General features: G+C 55.9%; 1 protein-coding gene across 2 annotated transcripts in view; it reads right to left on the bottom strand.

Annotated features, from left to right (window-relative positions):
• Positions 1 to 21,484, bottom strand: part of RRP8 (ribosomal RNA processing 8) — a 94,137-nt gene extending 72,653 nt beyond the window's left edge. The window contains exons 1-4 of one of the 2 annotated variants that reach the window (XM_075918506.1): positions 21,148 to 21,484; positions 20,907 to 21,036; positions 20,691 to 20,797; positions 15,066 to 15,162 (exon numbers count right to left, since the gene is read on the bottom strand). In XM_075918506.1, coding sequence (XP_075774621.1) covers positions 15,066 to 15,162; positions 20,691 to 20,797; positions 20,907 to 21,036; positions 21,148 to 21,341 — 528 coding nt within the window. In that variant the 5' untranslated portion in view covers positions 21,342 to 21,484. Of the gene's footprint in view, positions 1 to 12,586; positions 12,799 to 15,065; positions 15,163 to 20,690; positions 20,798 to 20,906; positions 21,037 to 21,147 lie in introns of those variants that run through there. The other variant, XM_075918507.1, reaches the window with a different exon arrangement.
• Positions 21,485 to 22,108: the final 624 nt, after the last annotated feature.

The raw sequence follows: 22,108 nt of genomic DNA, 5'->3' as shown, positions 1-22,108 counted from the left end.
TATGGATTGGATAAATGGACTGTAAGGTGGATAGAAAGCCGGCTAGATTATCGGGCCCAACGGCTCGTGATCAATGGTTCGACTTCTGGTTGGTTTCAAGTGGAGTGCTCCAAGGGTTGGCTCTAGGGCTGGTTTTGTTCAACATCTTCATTAATGACCTGGATGAGAGGATGGATTGCACCCTCAGCCAGTTTGCAGATGACACTAAGCTAGGCGGAGAGGTAGCTATGCTGAAGGGCAGCGACAGGGTCCAGAGTGACCTGGACAGATTAGAGGATTGGGCCAAAAGAAATCCGATGAGGTTCAACAAGGACAAGTGCAGAGTCCTACACTTGGGACGGAAGAATCCCAAGCATTGTTACAGGCTGGGGACCGACTGGATAAGTAGCAGTTCTGCAGAAAAGGCCCTGGGGATTACAGTGGATGAGAAGCTGGACATGAGTCAACAGTGTGCCCTTGTAGCCAAGAAAGCTAATGGCATATTAGGGGGCATTAGAAGGAACATTGCCAGCAGATCCAGAGAAGTGATTATTCTCCTTTATTCGGCTTTGGTGAGGCCACATCTGGAGTATTGTGTCCAGTTTTGGGGGGGCCCCCCCACTACAGAAAAGATGTGGACGCAGCGGAGAGGGTCCAGCGGAGGGCAACCAAAATAATTAGGGGGCTGGAGCGTATGACCTACGAGGAGAGGCTGAGGGATTTGGGTCTGTTTAGTCTGCAGAAGAGAAGAGTGAGGAGGGATTTGAGAGCAGCCTTCAACTTCCTGAAGGGAGGTTGCAAAGAGGATGGAGAGAGGCTGTTCTCAGTATTGACAGATGGCAGAACAAGGAGCAATGGTCTCAAGTTACAGTGGGGGAGGTCTAGGTTGGATATTAGGAAAAACGATTTCCCTAGGCGGGTGGTGAAGCACTGGGCTGGGTTCCCTAGGGAGACCTAAAAAAGAGTCACCATGGCTTAACCACCATGTAAAAGAAGCAGTGAGGGACAAAAAGGTATCTTTTAAGAAGTGGAAGTCCAATCCTAGTGAGATAAATAGAAAGGAACATAAACACTGTCAAATCAAGTGTAAACATGTAATAAGAAAAGCAAAAAAAGATTTTGAGGAACAGCTAGCCAAAAACTCAAAAAGAAATAAAATGTTTTTTAAGTACATTAGAAGCAGGAAGCCTGCTAAAAAGCCTGTGGGTCCCCTAGATGATCGAGCTATAAAAGGAGCAATCAAGGACGATAAAGCCATTGCAGAGAAACTAAATGGTTTCTTTGCTTCAGTCTTCACGGCTGAGGACGTTGGGGAGATTCCTGAATCTGCACCGTCCTTTGTGGGTGATGAATCTGAGGAACTGTCCTGGACTGAAGTGTCATTAGAGGAGGTTTTGGAACAAATAGAAAAACTTAATGTTAACAAATCTCCGGGACCGGATGGCATTCATCCAAGGGTTCTAAAAGAACTTAAATGGGAAATTGCTGAGCTATTATCTGTGGTTTATAACCTATCCTTTAAATCGGCTTCCGTACCTAATGACTGGAAGGTAGCCAACGTGACACCAATATTTAAAAAGGGCTCTAGAGGCGATCCTGGCAATTACAGACCGGTAAGTCTAACTTCGGTACCGGGCAAATTAGTCGAAACAATAGTAAAGAATAAAATTGTGAAGCATGTAGAAGAACATAATTTGTTGGACAAAAGTCAACATGGTTTCTGTAAAGGGAAATCCTGTCTTACTAATCTGTTAGAGTTCTTTGAAGGGGTTAACAAACATGCAGACAAGGGGGATCCAGTAGATATAGTATACTTGGATTTTCAGAAAGCCTTTGACAAGGTCCCTCACCAAAGGCTCTTGTGTAAATTACATGGCCATGGGATAAGAGGGAAGGTCCTTTCTTGGATTGAGAACTGGCTAAAAGACAGGAAACAAAGGGTAGGAATAAATGGTAAATTTTCAGATTGGAGAGGGGTAACTAGTGGTGTACCCCAAGGGTCAGTCCTGGGACCAATCCTGTTCAACTTATTCATAAATGATGTGGAGAAAGGGGTAAGCAGTGAGGTAGTAAAGTTTGCAGATGATACCAAACTGTTTAGGATAGTCAAGACAGAAGCAGACTGTGAGGAACTCCAAGAAGATCTCACCAAACTGAGTGATTGGGCAACAAAATGGCAAATGAAATGTAATGTGGATAAGTGTAAAGTAATGCACATCGGGAAAAATAACCCCAACTATACGTACAGTATGATGGGGGCTAATTTGGCTACGACAAATCAGGAAAGAGATCTTGGAGTTATTGTGGACAGTTCTCTGAAAACTTCCACACAGAGTGCAGCGGCGGTCAAAAAGGCAAATAGGATGCTAGGAATTATTAGGAAAGGGATAGAAAATAAGACCCAGAATATCTTACTGCCCCTGTATAAAACTATGGTACGCCCACATCTTGAATACTGTGTACAGATGTGGTCGCTTCACCTCAAAAAAGATATTTTGGCCTTGGAAAGGGTTCAGAAAAGGGCAACTAAAATGATTAGGGGTTTGGAACGGGTCCCATATGAGGAGAGGTTAAAGCGACTGGGACTTTTCAGTTTAGAAAAGAGGAGACTGAGGGGGGATATGATAGAGGTCTATAAAATCATGAGTGGTGTGGAGAGGGCTGATAAAGAAAAGTTATTTATTAGTTCCCATAACATAAGGACTAGAGAACACCAAATGAAATTAATGGGTAGCAGGTTTAAAACTAATAAAAGGAAGTTCTTCTTCACACAGCGTGTTGTCAACCTGTGGAACTCCTTGCCAGAGAAGGCTGTGAAGGCTAGGACTATAATAGAGTTTAAAGAGAAGCTGGATAAATTCATGGAGGTTAGGTCCATAAAAGGCTATTAGCCAGGGGATAAAATGGTGTCCTTGGCCTGTTTGTCAGAGGCTGGAGAGCGATGGCAGGAGACAAATCGCTTAATCATTGTCTTCAGTCCACCCTCTCTGGAGCACCTGGTGCTGGCCACTGTCGGTAGACAGAATACTGGGCTAGATGGACCTTTGGTCTGACCCAGTACAGCCGTTCTTACGTTCTTATGTGGTGGAATCTCCATCCCTAGAGGTGTTTAAGTCCCAGCTTGACAAAGCCCTGGCTGGGTTGATTTAGTTGGGGTTGGTCCTGCTCTGGGCAGGGGGCCGGACTTGACTCCTGAGATCTCTTGACCCTAGGATTCTATGATGATTCTATGGCAGGGCTTTGAGAATCTGGAGCAGGGAGTGTACAGGAGTCAGGGTGGGAGTTTGAGGATGAGCTCAGGGTAAAAGGGCTGGGGATGTGGGGAGTGCGAGTTTGGGAATGAGGAGGGGCTCCTTGTCATACCCTTTTAAGTACTTGAAAGCTGCTATCATGTCCCCCTCTCAGTCTTCTCCTTTCTAAACTAAACCACCCAATTCTGTGTCTTCCCTCATAGCTCATGTAGATACATCTCTGTATTAATCATTTTCCCATAGAAGTTTTTAACTTTGTACCAAGTCCATTTATAATAGCTTTGTAGTAAATCCATTTACATAGAAACTTTGTGTCTTGTAGAACAGTCTCCAAGAATAAGCCAGGCAGAGAGAAGGTCTTTCTGCTGGAACAGAACTTTTAGCCCGTTTGCTGAGTGTTGCCTTGTTGAATGAATGAGGAGTGACTGGATAAGGCGGAAGACAAGCACCTGCGGACAGTTGCAAAGGTCGGAGAGGGGACGGATGCCAGATCCAAGGACAATGGGACCTGAGAAGTGGACTCATGGAAAGAAGACTGGGCTTATGGACGCCTTGGGAGTCAGCAGCAAGGGCCTGCTTTGGGAATCCCTTCTCTGAAGGGGAACGTGGCAGCATAGAGACAACACCCAGAAGAAGGACTCTCCGAGATTTCGCATATGCATCAGATGACTGATTTGCATGAGGGGGAGCTACTATAAATCTAAGGGATCTCGCTGACGTATTTGTGTCACTTTGGTTGTTCACCAAAGTTTGATGCCGCTCAACATTAACCTCTACCATGCCGCAGTCATCCCAACGTTGCTGGATGGAGCTGAAGCCTGGATCCCCTGTAAACAGCCTCTTAAAGATCTGGAGAAATTCCACCAAAGGTACCTGAGGAGAATATTGGGCCTCATGTGGCAGGACAGACGGACCAACGTTAGTGTCCTCGCAGAGGCTGACTCTCGTAGCATTGAGGCAATAGTCGCCCACAGGCAGCTATGATGGTCTGGTCATGTGGGCAGGATGCCTGACACACGCTTGCCTAAACAGATTTTCTACACTCAGCTGAGGACCAGGACGAGCTCTCATGGTGGGCAGAAGCGCTACAGGGATGTTCTTAAACACCCTGGTAAAGCACGACATTAACGCTGACACCTGGGCGAGGCAGGTGACAGGTGGACCAACCTGGCGGACCATCAAGAATGGTACCCAACACTGGGAGGTCAAGTGAGTCTCCATGAGGATCAGGAGCCTGTATTGGCACTGCTGGAGATAGAGATCTCATGTGCAGCCACTGCCAGAGAGCCTCCTTGCCAGAACTGGCCCAGTTTCTCATCTATGCACTCACCAGTCACAGGCACCCACGGGGTCCCAGAGAGGGAAGGCATCTTGTAAGAGGACCCTGGGTTTTGTCTTGTCACTATAAGAGCACCAATCCGGGTCGACAGAAGCCCAGCTTCACCCCACCCCCATCTAACTCACCTGGCCAGTGCAGTTAGGGGGAGCAACTACTGGTAACAAGACGCAGTGTGCTACATCACATGCATGATTGCTGTATGTATTACCAATAAACGTGGCGTTTTGCCTTGCCCCCCTGAAAGATCATATAGAAAGGAACATAAACACTGTCAAATCAAGTGTAAACATGTAATAAGAAAAGCAAAAAAAGATTTTGAGGAACAGCTAACCAAAAACTCAAAAAGAAATAACAAAATGTTTTTTAAGTACATTAGAAGCAGGAAGCCTGCTAAAAAGCCTGTGGGTCCCCTAGATGATCGAGCTATAAAAGGAGCAATCAAGGACGATAAAGCCATTGCAGAGAAACTAAATGATTTCTTTGCTTCAGTCTTCATGGCTGAGGACGTTGGGGAGATTCCTGAATCTGCACCGTCCTTTGTGGGTGATGAATCTGAGGAACTGTCCCGGATTGAAGTGTCATTAGAGGAGGTTTTGGAACAAATAGAAAAACTTAATGTTAACAAATCTCCGGGACCGGATGGCATTCATCCAAGGGTTCTAAAAGAACTTAAATGGGAAATTGCTGAGCTATTATCTGTGGTTTGTAACCTATCCTTTAAATCGGCTTCCGTACCTAATGACTGAAAGGTAGCCAACGTGACACCTATATTTAAAAAGGGCTCTAGAGGCGATCCTGGCAATTACAGACCGGTAAGTCTAACTTCAGTACCGGGCAAATTAGTCGAAACAATAGTAAAGAATAAAATTGTCAGGCATGTAGAAGAACATAATTTGTTGGACAAAAGTCAACATGGTTTCTGTAAAGGGAAATCCTGTTTTACTAATCTGTTAGAGTTCTTTGAAGGGGTTAACAAACATGCGGACAAGGGGGATCCAGTAGATATAGTATACTTAGATTTTCAGAAAGCCTTTGACAAGGTCCCTCACCAAAGGCTCTTGTTTAAATTACATGGCCATGGGATAAGAGGGAAGGTCCTTTCTTGGATTGAGAACTGGCTAAAAGACAGGAAACAAAGGGTAGGAATAAATGGTAAATTTTCAGATTGGAGAGGGGTAACTAGTGGTGTACCCCAAGGGTCAGTCCTGGGACCAATCCTTTTCAACTTATTCATAAATGATGTGGAGAAAGGGGTAAGCAGTGAGGTAGTAAAGTTTGCAGATGATACCAAACTGTTTAGGATAGTCAAGACAGAAGCAGACTGTGAGGAACTCCAAGAAGATCTCACCAAACTGAGTGATTGGGCAACAAAATGGCAAATGAAATGTAATGTGGATAAGTGTAAAGTAATGCACATCGGGAAAAATAACCCCAACTATACGTACAGTATGATGGGGGCTAATTTGGCTACGACAAATCAGGAAAGAGATCTTGGAGTTATCGTGGACAGTTCTCTGAAAACTTCCACACTGTGTGCAGCGGCGGTCAAAAAGGCAAATAGGATGCTAGGAATTATTAGGAAAGGGATAGAAAATAAGACCCAGAACATCTTACTGCCCCTGTATAAAACTATGGTACGCCCACATCTTGAATACTGTGTACAGATGTGGTCGCTTCATCTCAAAAAAGATATTTTGGCCTTGGAAAGGGTTCAGAAAAGGGCAACTAAAATGATTAGGGGTTTGGAACGGGTCCCATATGAAGAGAGGCTAAAGAGACTGGGACTTTTCAGATTAGAAAAGAGGAGACTGAGGGGGGATATGATAGAGGTCTATAAAATCATGAGTGGTGTGGAGAGGGCTGATAAAGAAAAGTTATTTATTAGTTCCCATAATAGAAGAACTAGAGGACACCAAATGAAATTAATGGGTAGCAGGTTTAAAACTAATAAAAGGAAGTTCTTCTTCACACAGCGTGTTGTCAACCTGTGGAACTCCTTGCCAGAGGAGGCTGTGAAGGCTAGGACTATAATAGAGTTTAAAGAGAAGCTGGATAAATTCATGGAGGTTAGGTCCATAAAAGGCTATTAGTCAGGGGATAAAATGGTGTCCCTGGCCTCTGTTTGTCAGAGGCTGGAGAGGGATGGCAGGAGACAAATCGCTTGATCATTGTCTTCGGTCCACCCTCTCTGGGGCACCTGGTGCTGGCCACTGTCGGCAGACAAGATACTGGGCTAGATGGACCTTTGGTCTGACCCAGTACGGCCGTTCTTATCCCATGCAGTCTGGCTGAGAGGCACCTACCAGAACATCTCCTGGCAAGCAGCCCTGCAGCACCCCAAAGGTATGCTGGGCTCCCTGCCTGCTGCAGCCCCAGATGCTTAAAACTGCAGGCTGCTCCCTCCATGAGGCCCTCAGCTCTGGGAGGGGGAGAGGCCTGTGCTGCTCCTGCCCCCCAGGCCAATCTCTCAGCTCCTATAGGCTGGCTGTTTCTGGCCAATAGAAGCTGAGGATTGGGCTGGGAGCAGGGCGATCACAGGAAGCCTCCCCCCCACCCCACACTGCACAGCAGAGTCACACAGAGCATCCCTGTGCTTAAAACAGCAGTTGTGTGTGCCTGAGTCCCAGCAGGGTGTCGGCCACATCTGCCTCACCAGAGGGATCTTGCCCACCCCACCTTAGACGTTGGTGGCACTGTGGTCCACCCTGCTCTCTGCCTGTGCCCAGCAACGCAGTCTTCTGAAGAGGGAAAGGCATCCCCTGAGCACTGTGCACAGGCATTTGGATGGAACACGATGGCCCATGAGATGCAGGTGGCCAAACAAGATGGCTGAATGCGCCCTTCTGTCTTTCAACACTGCGAGAGCAGGCTCTGCACTGCCTTTGGCAAGTCCCCTCACCTCTAGGGCCTCTGCTCCTGTCTATTCAGAGACAGGACCGTCTGCACAGGACCGTCTGCACTGGAGATGCTGATCTCAGCAGGGACCCCTGCCTCCACCTGCATGATCCCCTTCCCATCTCATGCAAACTCAATGCTTGGTACCAGCTGGGGATGTCTGGCAGGCCCCTGGGGTCTTTGTACAGCACTGGGAAAATGAGGCATCTTTATTTTGGTCCCAGCCACTGCCTTTGGGCAGGTGTGTGATGAAGTGGGGATTGTACTTGCTTTGTATGCGAGTTCCACTGTCCTGCAGTAAGCACGTGTGTGCCTCAGTTTCCCCGGGCACTGCACCAATACCTCAATGGGGATGGGAATTTTGGTGCAACAGCCTTCCCCCCCCCATACATAAAGGCCAGGAGGGGATGTGATACCTTTTGCCAGGGAAGCAGGACAAGGGCAGGAGGAGGGGCCTGGCTGGGGGCCTGGGACAAGGAGCTGGCAATGAGTCAGTCTTGGCTGACTGGGGAGGGCCATGGCATCGACTCTGAGCCCCCCTCTCCCAAGATGGGTTGTACTCACTGCTCCTGTGCTGACACGCCTGTTCTACACTGTGTCCCTGTGGACTAGTAACCCTTCTGTTCTACCTGCCGGCCGAGTTTCACATCTGGCAGTGAATGGGGTTCTAGGGTCTGGTGGCAGCGGTGGGATGGACAGAGTACCCAGCAGAAAGTGATCAGGCGCAGTAGAAGGAAGGGGACTAGCAGGAGCCAGGCATCCTGAAGGCCAGTGAGGTGTGTTTCCAGGAAGAGGAGCCTGCGGTTTTACCTGGGAGTGTGGTCCTTGAGAAGGGCTGTCCGCTCAAGGAGGGGTTCCTTCTGGGGGCCATAGGAAGTGGTTCCAGGAGGCAGGGGAGGCGGGCAGTTGTGACCCTCAAGGAGGCTGGCACGCTGAAGGGGTTCTCCCTGGGAAGCGTGGGGTGCTCCAAGCATGGGCCTATGAGTCTGCACCCCGAGGGACAGCAGGAAGATGGCCAATAACCATCTCCTTGAGCTTCAGGGGGTAGCTGGGTTAGTCTGTACAGGAGAAACTTAAGACACAGCCAATGGTCTGGTAGCACTTTATAGACTAAGAAACATGTTGATGGGATCGGGAGCTTTCGTGGGCACAGCCCTCTTCTTCAGATGACCGGACGACTTTCTTCAGAAACTCGGGTCATCTGAAGAAGAGGGCTGTGCCCACAAAAGCTCCCGATCCCATCAACATGTTTCTTAGTCTATAAAGTGCTACCAGACCATTGGTTGTGTTTTAAGCTCACCTCCTTGAGGACACTGTTGAGCTGTACAAGGAGAGAGGGCTGATAATGGGAAAGTTCACCAAAGCCCAGCTAATTTCCAATCTGAAAAACTATCACTCCATGGAGCCGGTTCCTGTCCCAGCTCAGAGCAACCTAACAGCTCCACAAATGAAAGGGCCCAATTTCAAGCTGCTGAGATGGCGTCTGCTCCTGCAGGACCACAACGTGGAGCACCAATGTTTTAGCCCGGGGTGGGAAACCTTTTTGGATCGGGAGCTGCTGACCCACAGAAAAATCAGTCGGGGGCTGCACCTGACTGAGAAGCAGAAAGACACTCCCCACAGCCTCCTTGCACACCAGAGCCCGGGGGGGGGGGGGGGGGCGGGTAGTATATTTTGTGTGTTCCAGCCCCATAGTGAGATGGCAGAGGAGCTGGAGATGAGCATGGGCCCCACCCCCAAGGCTAGGTGGGGAGTCCTGAGTCTCAGGGGCCAGATCCAGACAAGCTGAGGCCTGCGTCCAGCCCCCAGGCCTTAGATTCCCCACCTCTCTTCTAACTAATGTGGAGAGACGGCACCGAGCTTCCCCAAGTCACTGGCTGAGTCATCCCAATCAGTTTGTTCTCGAAAGGGGGAGAGTTGTGATGCAGTGGGGCCTGTGTTTGCTGCTTGCTTATGATGTTGCATGTGATTTCTACTGTGCTACAGTAACCCTGTATGCGTGCCTTAGTTTCCGCTGGGCACAGCACCAATCCCTAGATGGTGGTGGGAATTTCGGTGACTGTCTCCCCCACATAAACAATGACAGATGCTGAAATTTTCAGCTGTTACATGAATACATGCGGAGGGGGAGGCCCGAGCTGCTGCCTCTGATACCAGGCTCACTGGTTAACTGTTTACACACGTACACTAACACATTCCTACTGTCAACTAGTAACCTTCCTGTTCTACCTGCTGGCTGAGATGGGGATGCAGGGCCCATGTCTCCCCATACTTCAGTGACACTGCGCTAGCCCAATGGCTCATGGTTAACACTCCTACAGCCAGTCAAGGAAGTGAAATAAGCCAAGCAGAGGAATCCTGTGGACAGCAAGAGGGCAGGTTTCAGCAGCTGTCCACTTACATTCTCCTCTGCACTAAATCAGCATAGATTCAGAGAATGTAAGGCCAGCTGGGATAACTGGATCAGGCAGTCTGACCCTAGACAGCACAGGCCAGAAAACCCCACCCAGGCACCCCTATATTGAATGCAACATGGTTGGCTCTAACTTCCGCAAGGTGTCTAGTCTGGATTGGAAGACATGAAGAGTGAGAGACTCCATCACTTTCCTTGGGTGTCAGCTCCCTGGCAAACACCAGGCCTTACCAGCCATGGGTTCCTGCCCTGGTCCACTAGCACTCCTGCATGTAGGAGGGCCCTCCAGCCCTTTGAAACCGCACTTGTGAGCTTGTGCCGCCTCCTGTACAACGGGGCTCTAAGATCTCACCCTAAGATCAATTACTGCTGCCATGGGACGCCTTTCACCTCGCATTTACTGACTGCCCCATAGGCCCATACCCTTGTGAACACACTCTGGTGTTTGCTCTACATGTCACCTGGCAGACCTGGGCACTCTGGCAAGCAGAGTCAGCCAGCCAAAGGCAGAACGGACCTGACTTTAGCCGCGAGAGATACACTTTGCTCTACTCAAGCCACAAGCAGGGACTCGTAGCCCTTAAAACCTGTACTAGACGGGCTGTGCCCATACCTGCACCTGCCCAGCCCCCAGGTGCTTCACAGGGCAGGCAGGAGCCCCAGGCCTATGACCTATGCTCCCATCTCATTGAAACCTGGCAAGCGAGAGGTGCACAGCACAAGCAGAGAGCTGGGACTCTTCCTGTGTGCCCTGAGCGTGCACCTTGACGGACGCTGGCTCCTTGCTCTTCAACCTCTCCTGTGCTCTGCCCCCGCCCTGCGCCATCCCTGCCCGGGCCATTCCCAGCCCCCACCTCTCCTGCGCCATCCCTGCCCCACCCCCGCCCTGCGCCATCCCTGCCCGGGCCATTCCCGGCCCCCACCTGTCCTGCGCCATCCCTGCCCGGGCCATTCCCGGCCCCCACCTGTCCTGCGCCATCCCTGCCCGGGCCATTCCCGGCCCCCACCTGTCCTGCGCCATCCCTGCCCGGGCCATTCCCGGCCCCCACCTGTCCTGCGCCATCCCTGCCCCACCCCCACCCTGTGCCATCCCTGCCCGGGCCATTCCCGGCCCCCACCTGTCCTGCGCCATCCCCGCCCGGGCCATTCCCGGCCCCCACCTGTCCTGCGCCATCCCCGCCCGGGCCATTCCCGGCCCCCACCTGTCCTGCGCCATCCCTGCCCGGGCCATTCCCGGCCCCCACCTGTCCTGCGCCATCCCTGCCCGGGCCATTCCCGGCCCCCACCTGTCCCGTAACATCCCTGCCCGGGCCATTCCCGGCCCCCACCTCTCCTGCGCCATCCCTGCCCCACCCCCGCCCTGCGCCATCCCTGCCCGGGCCATTCCCGGCCCCCACCTGTCCCGTAACATCCCTGCCCGGGCCATTCCCGGCCCCCACCTCTCCTGCGCCATCCCTGCCCCACCCCCGCCCTGCGCCATCCCTGCCCGGGCCATTCCCGGCCCCCACCTGTCCTGCGCCATCCCTGCCCCACCCCCACCCTGTGCCATCCCTGCCCGGGCCATTCCCGGCCCCCACCTGTCCTGCGCCATCCCTGCCCCACCCCCACCCTGTGCCATCCCTGCCCGGGCCATTCCCGGCCCCCACCTGTCCTGCGCCATCCCTGCCCGGGCCATTCCCGGCCCCCACCTGTCCCGCGCCATCCCTGCCCGGGCCATTCCCGGCCCCCACCTGTCCCGCGCCATCCCTGCCCGGGCCATTCCCGGCCCCCACCCGTCCTGCGCCATCCCTGCCCGGGCCATTCCCGGCCCCCACCTCTCCTGCGCCATCCCTGCCCGGGCCATTCCCGGCCCCCACCTGTCCCGTAACATCCCTGCACGGGCCATTCCCGGCCCCCACCTGTCCCGCGCCATCCCTGCACGGGCCATTCCCGGCCCCCACCTGTCCTGCGCCATCCCTGCACGGGCCATTCCCGGCCCCCACCTGTCCTGCGCCATCCCTGCCCGGGCCATTCCCGGCCCCCACCTGTCCTGCGCCATCCCTGCCCGGGCCATTCCCGGCCCCCACCTGTCCCGCGCCATCCCTGCCCGGGCCATTCCCGGCCCCCACCCGTCCTGCGCCATCCCTGCCCGGGCCATTCCCGGCCCCCACCTGTCCCGCGCCATCCCTGCCCGGGCCATTCCCGGCCCCCACCCGTCCTGCGCCATCCCTGCCCGGGCCATTCCCGGCCCCCACCTGTCCTGCGCCATCCCTGCACGGGCCATTCCCGGCCCCCACCTGTCCTGCGCCATCCCTGCCCCACCCCCACCCTGTGCCATCCCTGCCCGGGCCATTCCCGGCCCCCACCTGTCCCGTAACATCCCTGCACGGGCCATTCCCGGCCCCCACCTCTCCCGTAACATCCCCGCACGGGCCATTCCCGGCCCCCACCTCTCCCGTAACATCCCTGCACGGGCCATTCCCGGCCCCCACCTGTCCCGCGCCATCCCCGCCCGGGCCATGCCCGGCCCCCCCGCGCTGCCCCAGGCGCTGAGCACAGGCCAGACAGAGCGTCCGACGGGCCCCGCCGCAGGCAGGTGACACTGGGCAGGAGCCGGGAGTCTCCCGGAGCGGGCAGCCCCGCCCGGGAGGAGAGGAGAGGAGAGGAGGGCCCCCCCCGCGCACCCCCCCTCAGTCACCCCCCGCACCCCCCCGCGCGCCCCCCCCGCACCTCTCTCTTGCGCACGATGCCGCGGGCCCGGCGCCGGCCGATGCCGCTGAGCGCGCCCTGCAGCTCGGACACGCCGGCGCGGTTGATGTCCAGCTTCCCCCCGCCGGGGCCGGCGCCCCCCGGGCCCGACATCGCGGGGCAGGAAACAGCGCGGCCCCGCAGGCCCCCCCGCACTGCGCAGGCGCCCCGGGACCGCCCAGTACCCCCCCCCCCGCACTGCGCAGGCGCCCCGGGACCGCCCAGTACCCCCCCCCCGCACTGCGCAGGCGCCTCGGGACCGCCCAGTACCCCCCCGCACTGCGCAGGCGCCCCGGGACCGCCCAGTACCCCCCCCCGCACTGCGCAGGCGCCTCGGGACCGCCCAGTACCCCCCCCGCACTGCGCAGGCGCCCCTGGACCGCCCAGTACCCCCCCGTACTGCGCAGGCGCCTCGGGACCGCCCAGTACCCCCCCCGCACTGCGCAGGCGCCCCTGGACCGCCCAGTACCCCCCCCGTACTGCGCAGGCGCCTCGGGACCGCCCAGTACCCGCCCCGCACTGCGCAGGCGCCTCGGGACCGCCCAGTACCCCCCCGTACTGCGCAGGCGCCTCGGGACCGCCCAGTACCCCCCCCCCGCACTGCGCAGGCGCCTCGGGACCGCCCAGTTCCCCCCCCGCCACCGCACTGCGCAGGCGCCTCGGGACCGCCCAGTACCCCCCCCGCACTGCGCAGGCGCCCCTGGACCGCCCAGTACCCCCCCCGCACTGCGCAGGCGCCTCGGGACCGCCCAGTACCCCCCCGCACTGCGCAGGCGCCCCTGGACCGCCCGTACCCCCCCCCCGTACTGCGCAGGCGCCCCGGGACCGCCCAGTACCCCCCCGCACTGCGCAGGCGCCCCGGGACCGCCCAGTTCCCCCCCCCGCCACCGCACTGCGCAGGCGCCTCGGGACCGCCCAGTCCCCCGCCGCACTGCGCAGGCGCCCCGGGACCGCCCAGTTCCCCCCCCGCCGCACTGCGCAGGCGCCCCGGACTAGACTGAGCCGACGGGAAGTCATCGGGCCGCTGCGCATGCGCGTACAGAACACCACTTCCCAGGAGGCAGCGCGAGGCAAAAGGCTTTATTGGCCGGGGCGAGGCTCAGCGCGGCTTGTAGCGACAGGGGCGGAGCCTCAGGCCGGGGGCCGCCCCCCCCGCGCGCGGCGGCCCCCGCTTCCGGAAATCCAGCGCCGCGAAGTAGCGGTTCCCCAGCGCCTGCGGGGAGAGAGAGGCTGGGAGCGGCCCGGCCCCGCCCCTCCCCCACGTGACCCCTGTGCTGGCCCCCCCCTTCCCGTCCCTCGTGCACCCCACGTGCCCCTCGCCCCTCCCCCGCCAGCCCCCAGCCCGGAGAGTGCCCCCCCCCCCCGCCCTGCTGCAGCTGGGGGGCGGCGCTTAGGACACACCTTGGAGGCTGCCCCTGGCAAGAGCACACAGGGACTGCCCCCCCCCCCCCCCGCCCTGCTGCAGCTGGGGGGCGGCGCTTAGGACACACCTTGGAGGCTGCCCCTGGCAAGAGCACACAGGGACTGCCCCCCCCCCCAGGCCCTGCTGCAGCTGGGGGGCGGCGCTTAGGACACACCTTGGAGGCTGCCCCTGGCAAGAGCACACAGGGACTGCCCCCCCCCCCCCCCCAGGCCCTGCTGCAGCTGGGGGGCGGCGCTTAGGACACACCTTGGAGGCTGCCCCTGGCAAGAGCACAGAGGGACTGCCCCCCCCCCCCCCAGGCCCTGCTGCAGCTGGGGGGCGGCGCTTAGGACACACCTTGGAGGCTGCCCCTGGCAAGAGCACACAGGGACTGCCCCCCCCCCCAGGCCCTGCTGCAGCTGGGGGGCGGCGCTTAGGACACACCTTGGAGGCTGCCCCTGGCAAGAGCACACAGGGACTGCCCCCCCCCCCAGGCCCTGCTGCAGCTGGGGGGCGGCGCTTAGGACACACCTTGGAGGCTGCCCCTGGCAAGAGCACACAGGGACTGCCCCCCCCCCCCCCCAGGCCCTGCTGCAGCTGGGGGGCGGCGCTTAGGACACACCTTGGAGGCTGCCCCTGGCAAGAGCACACAGGGACTGCCCCCCCCCCAGGCCCTGCTGCAGCTGGGGGGCGGCGCTTAGGACACACCTTGGAGGCTGCCCCTGGCAAGAGCACACAGGGACTGCCCCCCCCCCCCAGGCCCTGCTGCAGCTGGGGGGCGGCGCTTAGGACACACCTTGGAGGCTGCCCCTGGCAAGAGCACACAGGGACTGCCCCCCCCCCCCAGGCCCTGCTGCAGCTGGGGGGCGGCGCTTAGGACACACCTTGGAGGCTGCCCCTGGCAAGAGCACACAGGGACTGCCCCCCCCCCCCAGGCCCTGCTGCAGCTGGGGGGCGGCGCTTAGGACACACCTTGGAGGCTGCCCCTGGCAAGAGCACACAGGGACTGCCCCCCCCCCCAGGCCCTGCTGCAGCTGGGGGGCGGCGCTTAGGACACACCTTGGAGGCAATCTGAAAGCCCAGCTGAGCCATGGCATTGATAAAGGCCTGGATGTCTACGAAGCGGCTGGCCACCTCTGCCAACTTCAGTACACCCCTGTAAGAGGAGAGGAGAGGTGAGCACTAAACCCTCCATCCACTGCCCCCACTGGGGGGGAAGGGAGGAGATTATGCACATTGCCCTGGCACCAGGCCAATCATCACACTGGGGTCAGCCTAAGGATGTTAAATATTGACTGACTAACTAATCGAATAGTTGCTGCATTAGTCGATAGGGCACTTCCAGGGCCTCTGAAGTGTAGCAACAGCCCAACAGTGAAAGTGCTGCGTGGAGGCTCCCCGTGGCGTTTCAAGGCAACAGCGCTGTGTGGAGCCCGGGGTCTGGCCTCAGGATCCATGCCACTTTGAAACACCCTCCCCCGCCTTGCTGCCTCTTTCTGATAGAGCAGCAAAAGAAGAAGTGACTACTGGACTAGCTTGTCGACTATCCGATAAGCATTTGCTTATCGGCTAATCAACAAGTCCCTCACATCCCTAGGTTCCATACATACAAGATGGGAAGCGACTGTCTAGGAAGGAGCATGGCGGAAAGAGATCTAGGGGTCATAGTGGACCACAAGTTGAATATGAGTCAACAGTGTGATGCTGTTGCAAAAAAAGCAAATATGATTCTAGGTTGTATCAACAGGTGTGTTGTAAGCAAAACTCGTGAAGTCATTCTGCCGCTCTACTCTGCACTAGTTAGGCCTCAGCTGGAGTACTGTGTCCTGTTCTGGGCACCACATTTCAAGAAAGATGTGGAGAAATTGGAAAGGGTACAGAGAAGAGCGACAAGAATGATTAAAGGTCTAGAGAACATGACCTATGAAGCCAGGCTTCATGAACTGGGCTTGTTTAGTTTGGAAAAAAGAAGATTAAGGGGGGACATGATAGCGGTTTTCAAATATCTAAAAGGGTGTCACAAGGAGGAAAGAGAAAATTTGTTCCTCTTGGTTTCTGAGGACAGGACAAGGAGTAATGGGCTTAAAGTGCAGCAGGGGAGGTTTAGATTGGACATTAGGAAAAAATTCCTAACTGTCAGGGTGGTCAAATATTGGAATAAATTGCCAAGGGAGGTGGTGGAATCTCCCTCTCTGGAGATATTTAAGAACAGGTTAGATAGACATCTGTCAGGGATGGTGTAGACGGAGCTTGGTCCTGCCTTGAGGGTGGGGGGCTGGACTCGATGACCTCTCAAGGTCCCTTCCAGTCCTATTATTCTATGATTCTATGAAAAGACAGGACTATGCAGCACTTTAAAGAGTAACAAGATGGTTTATTAGGTGATGAGCTTTTCTGGGCCAGACCCACTTCCTCAGACCAAATTCTGGAAGAGAATTGGCATGGCCATAGATACCAAAGGAATACAATTAAAAAAAGGAACACATTATAAAACTGACAAATCAGATTTAAAAGAGAAGGCAGGTGAGGGGGATGGCTAGTATCTATTAGATCATGGTCCCCAACGCGGTGCCTGCAGCCGCTATGGTGCCCGCGGGGGCATTTATGTGCGCCCGCCGAGTCTGCATTAGGCACACCCTAATGCAGGGACACTGGGCCGGCGCAACAGAGCCACTGGGCTCCGCACTCCTGCCCCGGAGCCCATAGGGGCGCCGCTGGCACTTACAGCCCTGCCAGAAGACCCCACCGGGCCGAGGGACTCCGACAAGGAGGCCGGCAAGCTGACCCTGGCCGGGGAAAGGAAAACGAGCATGCGCTGTCAACACAGGTGGAGCCAGGGCTGCACCGGGGGTGAAGTCACTTGCAGCGCACCGGAGGGGGTGGTGTCACGTTGGTATGGCGTTGCGGTGCTGTTTTTTAGAACAGCCAGCTGTGGATCGGGGAAGGAGATGTGCCGCGTGGGGGAGCAGCGCCTGGCTAGAGGCAGGACAGTGGTGAGCGCACCTGGCAGGGCGGTCATGCTGTGATGGTCCGGGGCTCTGAACGCCAAGCAGCCCAGCTCCAGATCCGGCACGTGGTCTGGAGCCCAGGCTGCAGGGACTTCTGGGGCCCGATCGCAGCAGACTCCAGCCCTGCAAACTGGAAGGCAGAGGGGAGGGGAAGAATAGGGGGAAAGGGTGGGAGAGGAAGGGGCTTGTGCTGATGGGAGGGGGGTAGGTCAGGAGAAGAAGGGGAAGGCACCAAGGGACAGGGTGGAGGAGATACAAATGCTGGGGGAGGGGGGCAAATGGAGACAATGAGAAAAAGGGCAGGAGGGGAGGTGTCAGTGGGAGTGGGGACAGGGTGATGCTGGGAGAGGAGAGGGTAAGGGCGTTGGGGCTAGAGTGGGGAGGTGCTGGGAGAAGGCTTGAAAGAAGGGGAGGGCATGAGGAAGGCGGAGATGGAGCAAGTCGTGTGAGGGCACAGGGAAATGAGGGGAACGGGGGCAGAGGGTGGTGAGGGGGTGGGCATCAGGGAAAAAGGGGGCAGGGGCAGTGAGGGAAGGGGGAGGCACCAGGAGGGTGCAGGGGTAAGGGAACATGCCAGGGGATTCTGGGGGTGAAGCAGAAGGGCAGACACCTGCAGGGGAGGGACCAGCACCAGAGGAGAGAGGCAGGGCAGGTGTGTAGAGGGAGGTGTTAGGAGAGGGGATGAGGAGGGTAGCTCACATGATCAGAGTGGGGCTACTGGAGGAGTGGGCACAGGGGGCAGAGAAGGGCTGGTGGAGGGGGGCAGGTCTCAGGAAGGCTGAGGGCAGTGAGAAGGGCAGGAGTCAGGACAGCAGAGGAGGGTGAGAGGTTGGGGGCAGCAGGCACTAGGGGAGCTGATGGAACAAGCGGAGGAGACATGCTGGGGATGGGGAGTGAGATTTAAATGTGCCATGATTTTTTTTGGGGGGAGGGTGTTTTTTTGCTCAACATTTGGACATCCCCCCTTTTTTATTCATGCAGAATTTTGTTTAAAAATGAATTAAACATAATTAACATAAAAATTATCCAACTAAATTAAGTTTCTTTCAAATTTACCCAGTTCACATTTAATATGAAAATAGCAAATTCACATGGTAAGATGAAAGAGTAATTGCCGAATAATTTAATTAATACCTTTTACATGTAAAATTACCTTTTTTATCTTACGATTCATATATTAAATATGATGTTTTTTGTATTATTTAATATACAAATACAAAATAAGCCTTGAAAAATTGTTGGCGCACGCCACACTCTTCTGAAAACATGAATGTGCTATTGGCCACAAAAAGGTTGGGGACCACTGTATTAGATAATGATACTACAGTTACCAACATGCCTCCAGCTCCCATCCAGGACAGACCATACGATCCATCATCTATAGTCAAGCCCTAGGTACAACTGCATCTGCTCTAATCCTCAGGATCTCTACCAAGCATTTGTAAATCTCAATTACCCACCAGGGGAAATAAAAAAACAAATTGAAAGAGCCAGACGAATACCCAGAAGCCATCTACTTCAAGACAGGCCCAAGAAAACCAACAATAGAACACTACTTATCACCTACAGCCCCCAACTTAAACCCTTCCAATGCATTATCAATAACCTACAGCCTATACTGGAACAGGATACTACACCGAGAGCCTCTGGAAGACAGACCCATAGTATCCTATAGACAACCACCTAACCTCAGGATGATTCTTACCAACAACCACAGGACATACCACACCAGTACCAACCCTGGAACTTTCCCTTGCAACAAGCCCCGTTGCCAACTTTGTCTGCATATTTACTCTGACACCGTCACTGGACCTAACCATGTCAGTTACAAGATCAAGAAAACATATTCCTGTTCATCCAGAAATATAATTTATGCTATCATGTGCCAACAGTGTCCTTCTGCTATGTATATTGGACAAACTTCTCAGACACTTCGCTGAAGAATCAATGCCCACAAATCAGACATCATACACCTTCACAAAGATAAACCAGTTTCTTTTCATTTCAACCAGCCTGAGCATAGTCTTAACAACCTTACTACATGTATCTTACTTCAAAGACTACAAAGGGAAACCTCAGAACTGTCATTCATGCTTAAATGTGACACTTTACAAATGGGCCTTAACAAAGATGCTAATTACCTTACCCATTACAAAGATAGCTCCCCCAATTATCACCCCTTGTATCATCTCATAGATACTAGCCCTCCTCCTCCTCCTCATCCCCCTTCTGTTCTGAATCTGATTGGTCAATTTTATAATGTTTGCTTTTTTTCACTGTATCCTTTGGTATATATGGCCATGCCAGTTCTCTTCCAGAATTTGATCTGAGGAAGTGGGTCTGGCCCACGAAAGCTCATCGCCTAATAAACCATCTTGTTAATCTTTAAAGTGCTGCATAGTCCTGTCTTTTGTTTCAGCAAGATCAGACTAACAGGGCTGCATCTCTGTCACTATCCCTAGGTCAGGGAGCACGCAAAGTCTCTTGCTCACCACTGGGGCATGTGGCACATAATGGAACCGCCAGCTGTTCAAAACAGCTGGCAGTTCCCTCCATGTGCCACACAACCCTGGTGGGAGTGAGAGAGTTTGCATGCTCCCCTGCCTCCAGCTACAATGATTGGCCTGGGGGCAGGGGAACACCCAAAATCTCCCCCACTGCAGCTAGGGAAGTGCGGTGTGTAGAGGGGACTACCAGCCATTTTTAACAGCTCACAGCTCCAGCCTGGTGGTGGGAGGGGGAGGGGGAGAGGGAGACTTCTTATGCTACCCCACACCCAAGCCAATCAGGGCCTGGGGGCGGGAGGCTTGGCGTTCCCCCAACCGCTCCTCAAAGGCAGGCTGCGGACCAGATCAAATGGCTTGGCGGGCCGCATCGTGCCCACCCCGAACAAGAGGCGTAAGGCTGCTGTGCCCCTCTAATTTTGCCTCCATGTGCAGAATAAATGTTGTTCCATGCACTGAAGCATGTGTAGTTGCGCACCACCTATAAAAACACATGCTGCTGGCTTGGGGCACTCTGCCAGTCAGCTGGGCTCCACTGGAATCTCTCCTGGGCAGCAGCCCAAGCACTCTGGGAAAACTGATCCCAAGGCAATTACCCAAAGTCACACCTTGCTGCCGGGGCCAGTGGGGTGGGGTCTAGGCATTAGCCAGGGAGCCCCACTGCAGAGCCTGCCAACTGCCTACAGGTGCCTATAGCACCCTGTGGAATCGGCGACTGTAATGCACCCTGTGGCTTGCACCTGCCCAATCGCAAATATTGTTTCCTGTTTCAGGCTGGCCAGGAGCCTTTTTGGTGGCATGAAGCACCAGGCACAGTGGAGTTGGGGCTGGTGACGGGTCCTTTGAGCCCAGCGTAGCCTGACTGCTGGTGGGGGGGGGCATGGCTGGCAGTGTCTGCAGCTACAGAGACTGGCTGGGAAGAGCCCAGCTCTTGGAGAGGGGGACCAGTTTTCAAGCAGCACTCAGCCCTTCCTGAGGGCTGGCCAAGACCCTCCAGTGTCCCAGAAAAACACTGCCTCCTTGGTGCCCTGCTGGGACTCATGGGGTGAGAGACACGCTGTGCTGGGGGGAGCAGTGGGCTGGGACACTGTGGCAAGGCTGGTAAAGTGGGGTGTGCCCCCTGCTGCATCACCCCCGGATGCTTTCATCTTTCACCCCCACCCCTGTGTTACCCTGGCTTCAGCACCCGGTTGGCCTCTTCCAGAATCTCTCGCAGGTTGGTGCCCATCAGTGCCAGGCAGAACACGGCAACGTCCACGGACTCGTCAGCCAGCGGCACCTGCAAGGCACCCGGCAGGCTGGTCACGATAATGGGGAGCAGCTAACGTGATGCAAGGAGACCCCCTCTCCCTACATAGCCCCTGGGTGCCCTCCCTGCCCACACCTACCTTAGCCATGTCACACACCGTGACGCAGGGGTTCAGGGCCACCAGGTCGAACGAGTGCACCTTGTTCCTGACACTGGTCGCAATCTTGCAGTCGCCACACCCAAAATCTGCCACCACCAGCGAGGCTGGCCTTAGGGGGAGCAGAGAGTGGGTGTCAGGCCAGGGGCCCCAGGTGCAGGGCTCTGCCAGGCTTAGTTCCCCCCCCCCCAGGCAGGGCCAGAACCCCAGGGGCAGCACTCACCGGGCCCGCAGGTACTGGATAATGCGGTGAACCGGGTTTTCGGGCCAGCGTCCCACCTGCTGGGAGAAGCCGCGGTGATAGATGGCGAAGGCCTCGGGGTCCTGCTGGAAGAACTGGGCTGCCTCCTGACTGCTGGATGTGTAGAGCTGCTGATTGATGTAGCGGAAACGGGCAGACTGGAGCCGCTCCTCCATCCGGGCCCGCAGCGCCCCCGAGAGCTCCGACTGGGGCTGCACTGGGGTCACCTGCTCTGGCCCCGCGTTCGGGCCCTGCCCTGCCCCCACTTTAAATTTGTTTTTTCTGGCGCCTTTTATTCTTCTGTTTGTTCCTCCACTGCTTCCTGCTGAGCGACGGAGCAACGGCTGCCCCCAGCTCCTGGCTCGGCTGCTCTTTGCTCACCCCGGGGGCCGTGGCTGAAGAACCTAGGGGCCAAGGCAGGTCTCTGCTGACAATGCTGCACTGGCCCAGTGGCACCCACGCCCCTGGAGCTCTGCCGAGGATGCTCATTGCAAAGGATCCAGCCCGAGGGGAGCAGCAGCCCTGCCAGCGGCACTGGCTCCGCAGGCCAGGCTGGGGTAATTGCCTGCACTTCCCGCCTCCGTGCACGCAGCTATGCCATGATGGGCTGACCTGTCAGACACCCGCTTGGCGCACATGGCTTGCAGGTCAGGTGTTACAGTGCTGGCTTGTTCCCCTGGGCCTGCTGCCTCTCGCCCAGTTCCCCCTACCTCCTGAGACCCAGGGAGATGCCCCAGCCTCGGCTGTAAGACAGCTTGGGTCCGACCCCTCAACCACTAACTGGAAGGGGAGCTGTGCATGTTGCTTCGTACCTTTCCCCCGGCTCCTGCCCTCTGGCTCTGGCCCTGGCCCTGGCGCGATGACGGGGGAAGAGGAGGCAGCTCTTCGTTTCAGGCCTTGTCTCCGGTTCCTCCCTGGCCGGCCTGCCAAGCCTGACTCGGAT

Source organism: Pelodiscus sinensis, unplaced genomic scaffold (assembly GCF_049634645.1).
Source record: "Pelodiscus sinensis isolate JC-2024 unplaced genomic scaffold, ASM4963464v1 ctg91, whole genome shotgun sequence".
Classification (NCBI taxonomy): domain Eukaryota; kingdom Metazoa; phylum Chordata; order Testudines; family Trionychidae; genus Pelodiscus; species Pelodiscus sinensis.
The sequence above is the reverse complement of the archived record's forward strand: the minus strand, read 5'-3'. Positions and strand labels throughout refer to the sequence as shown.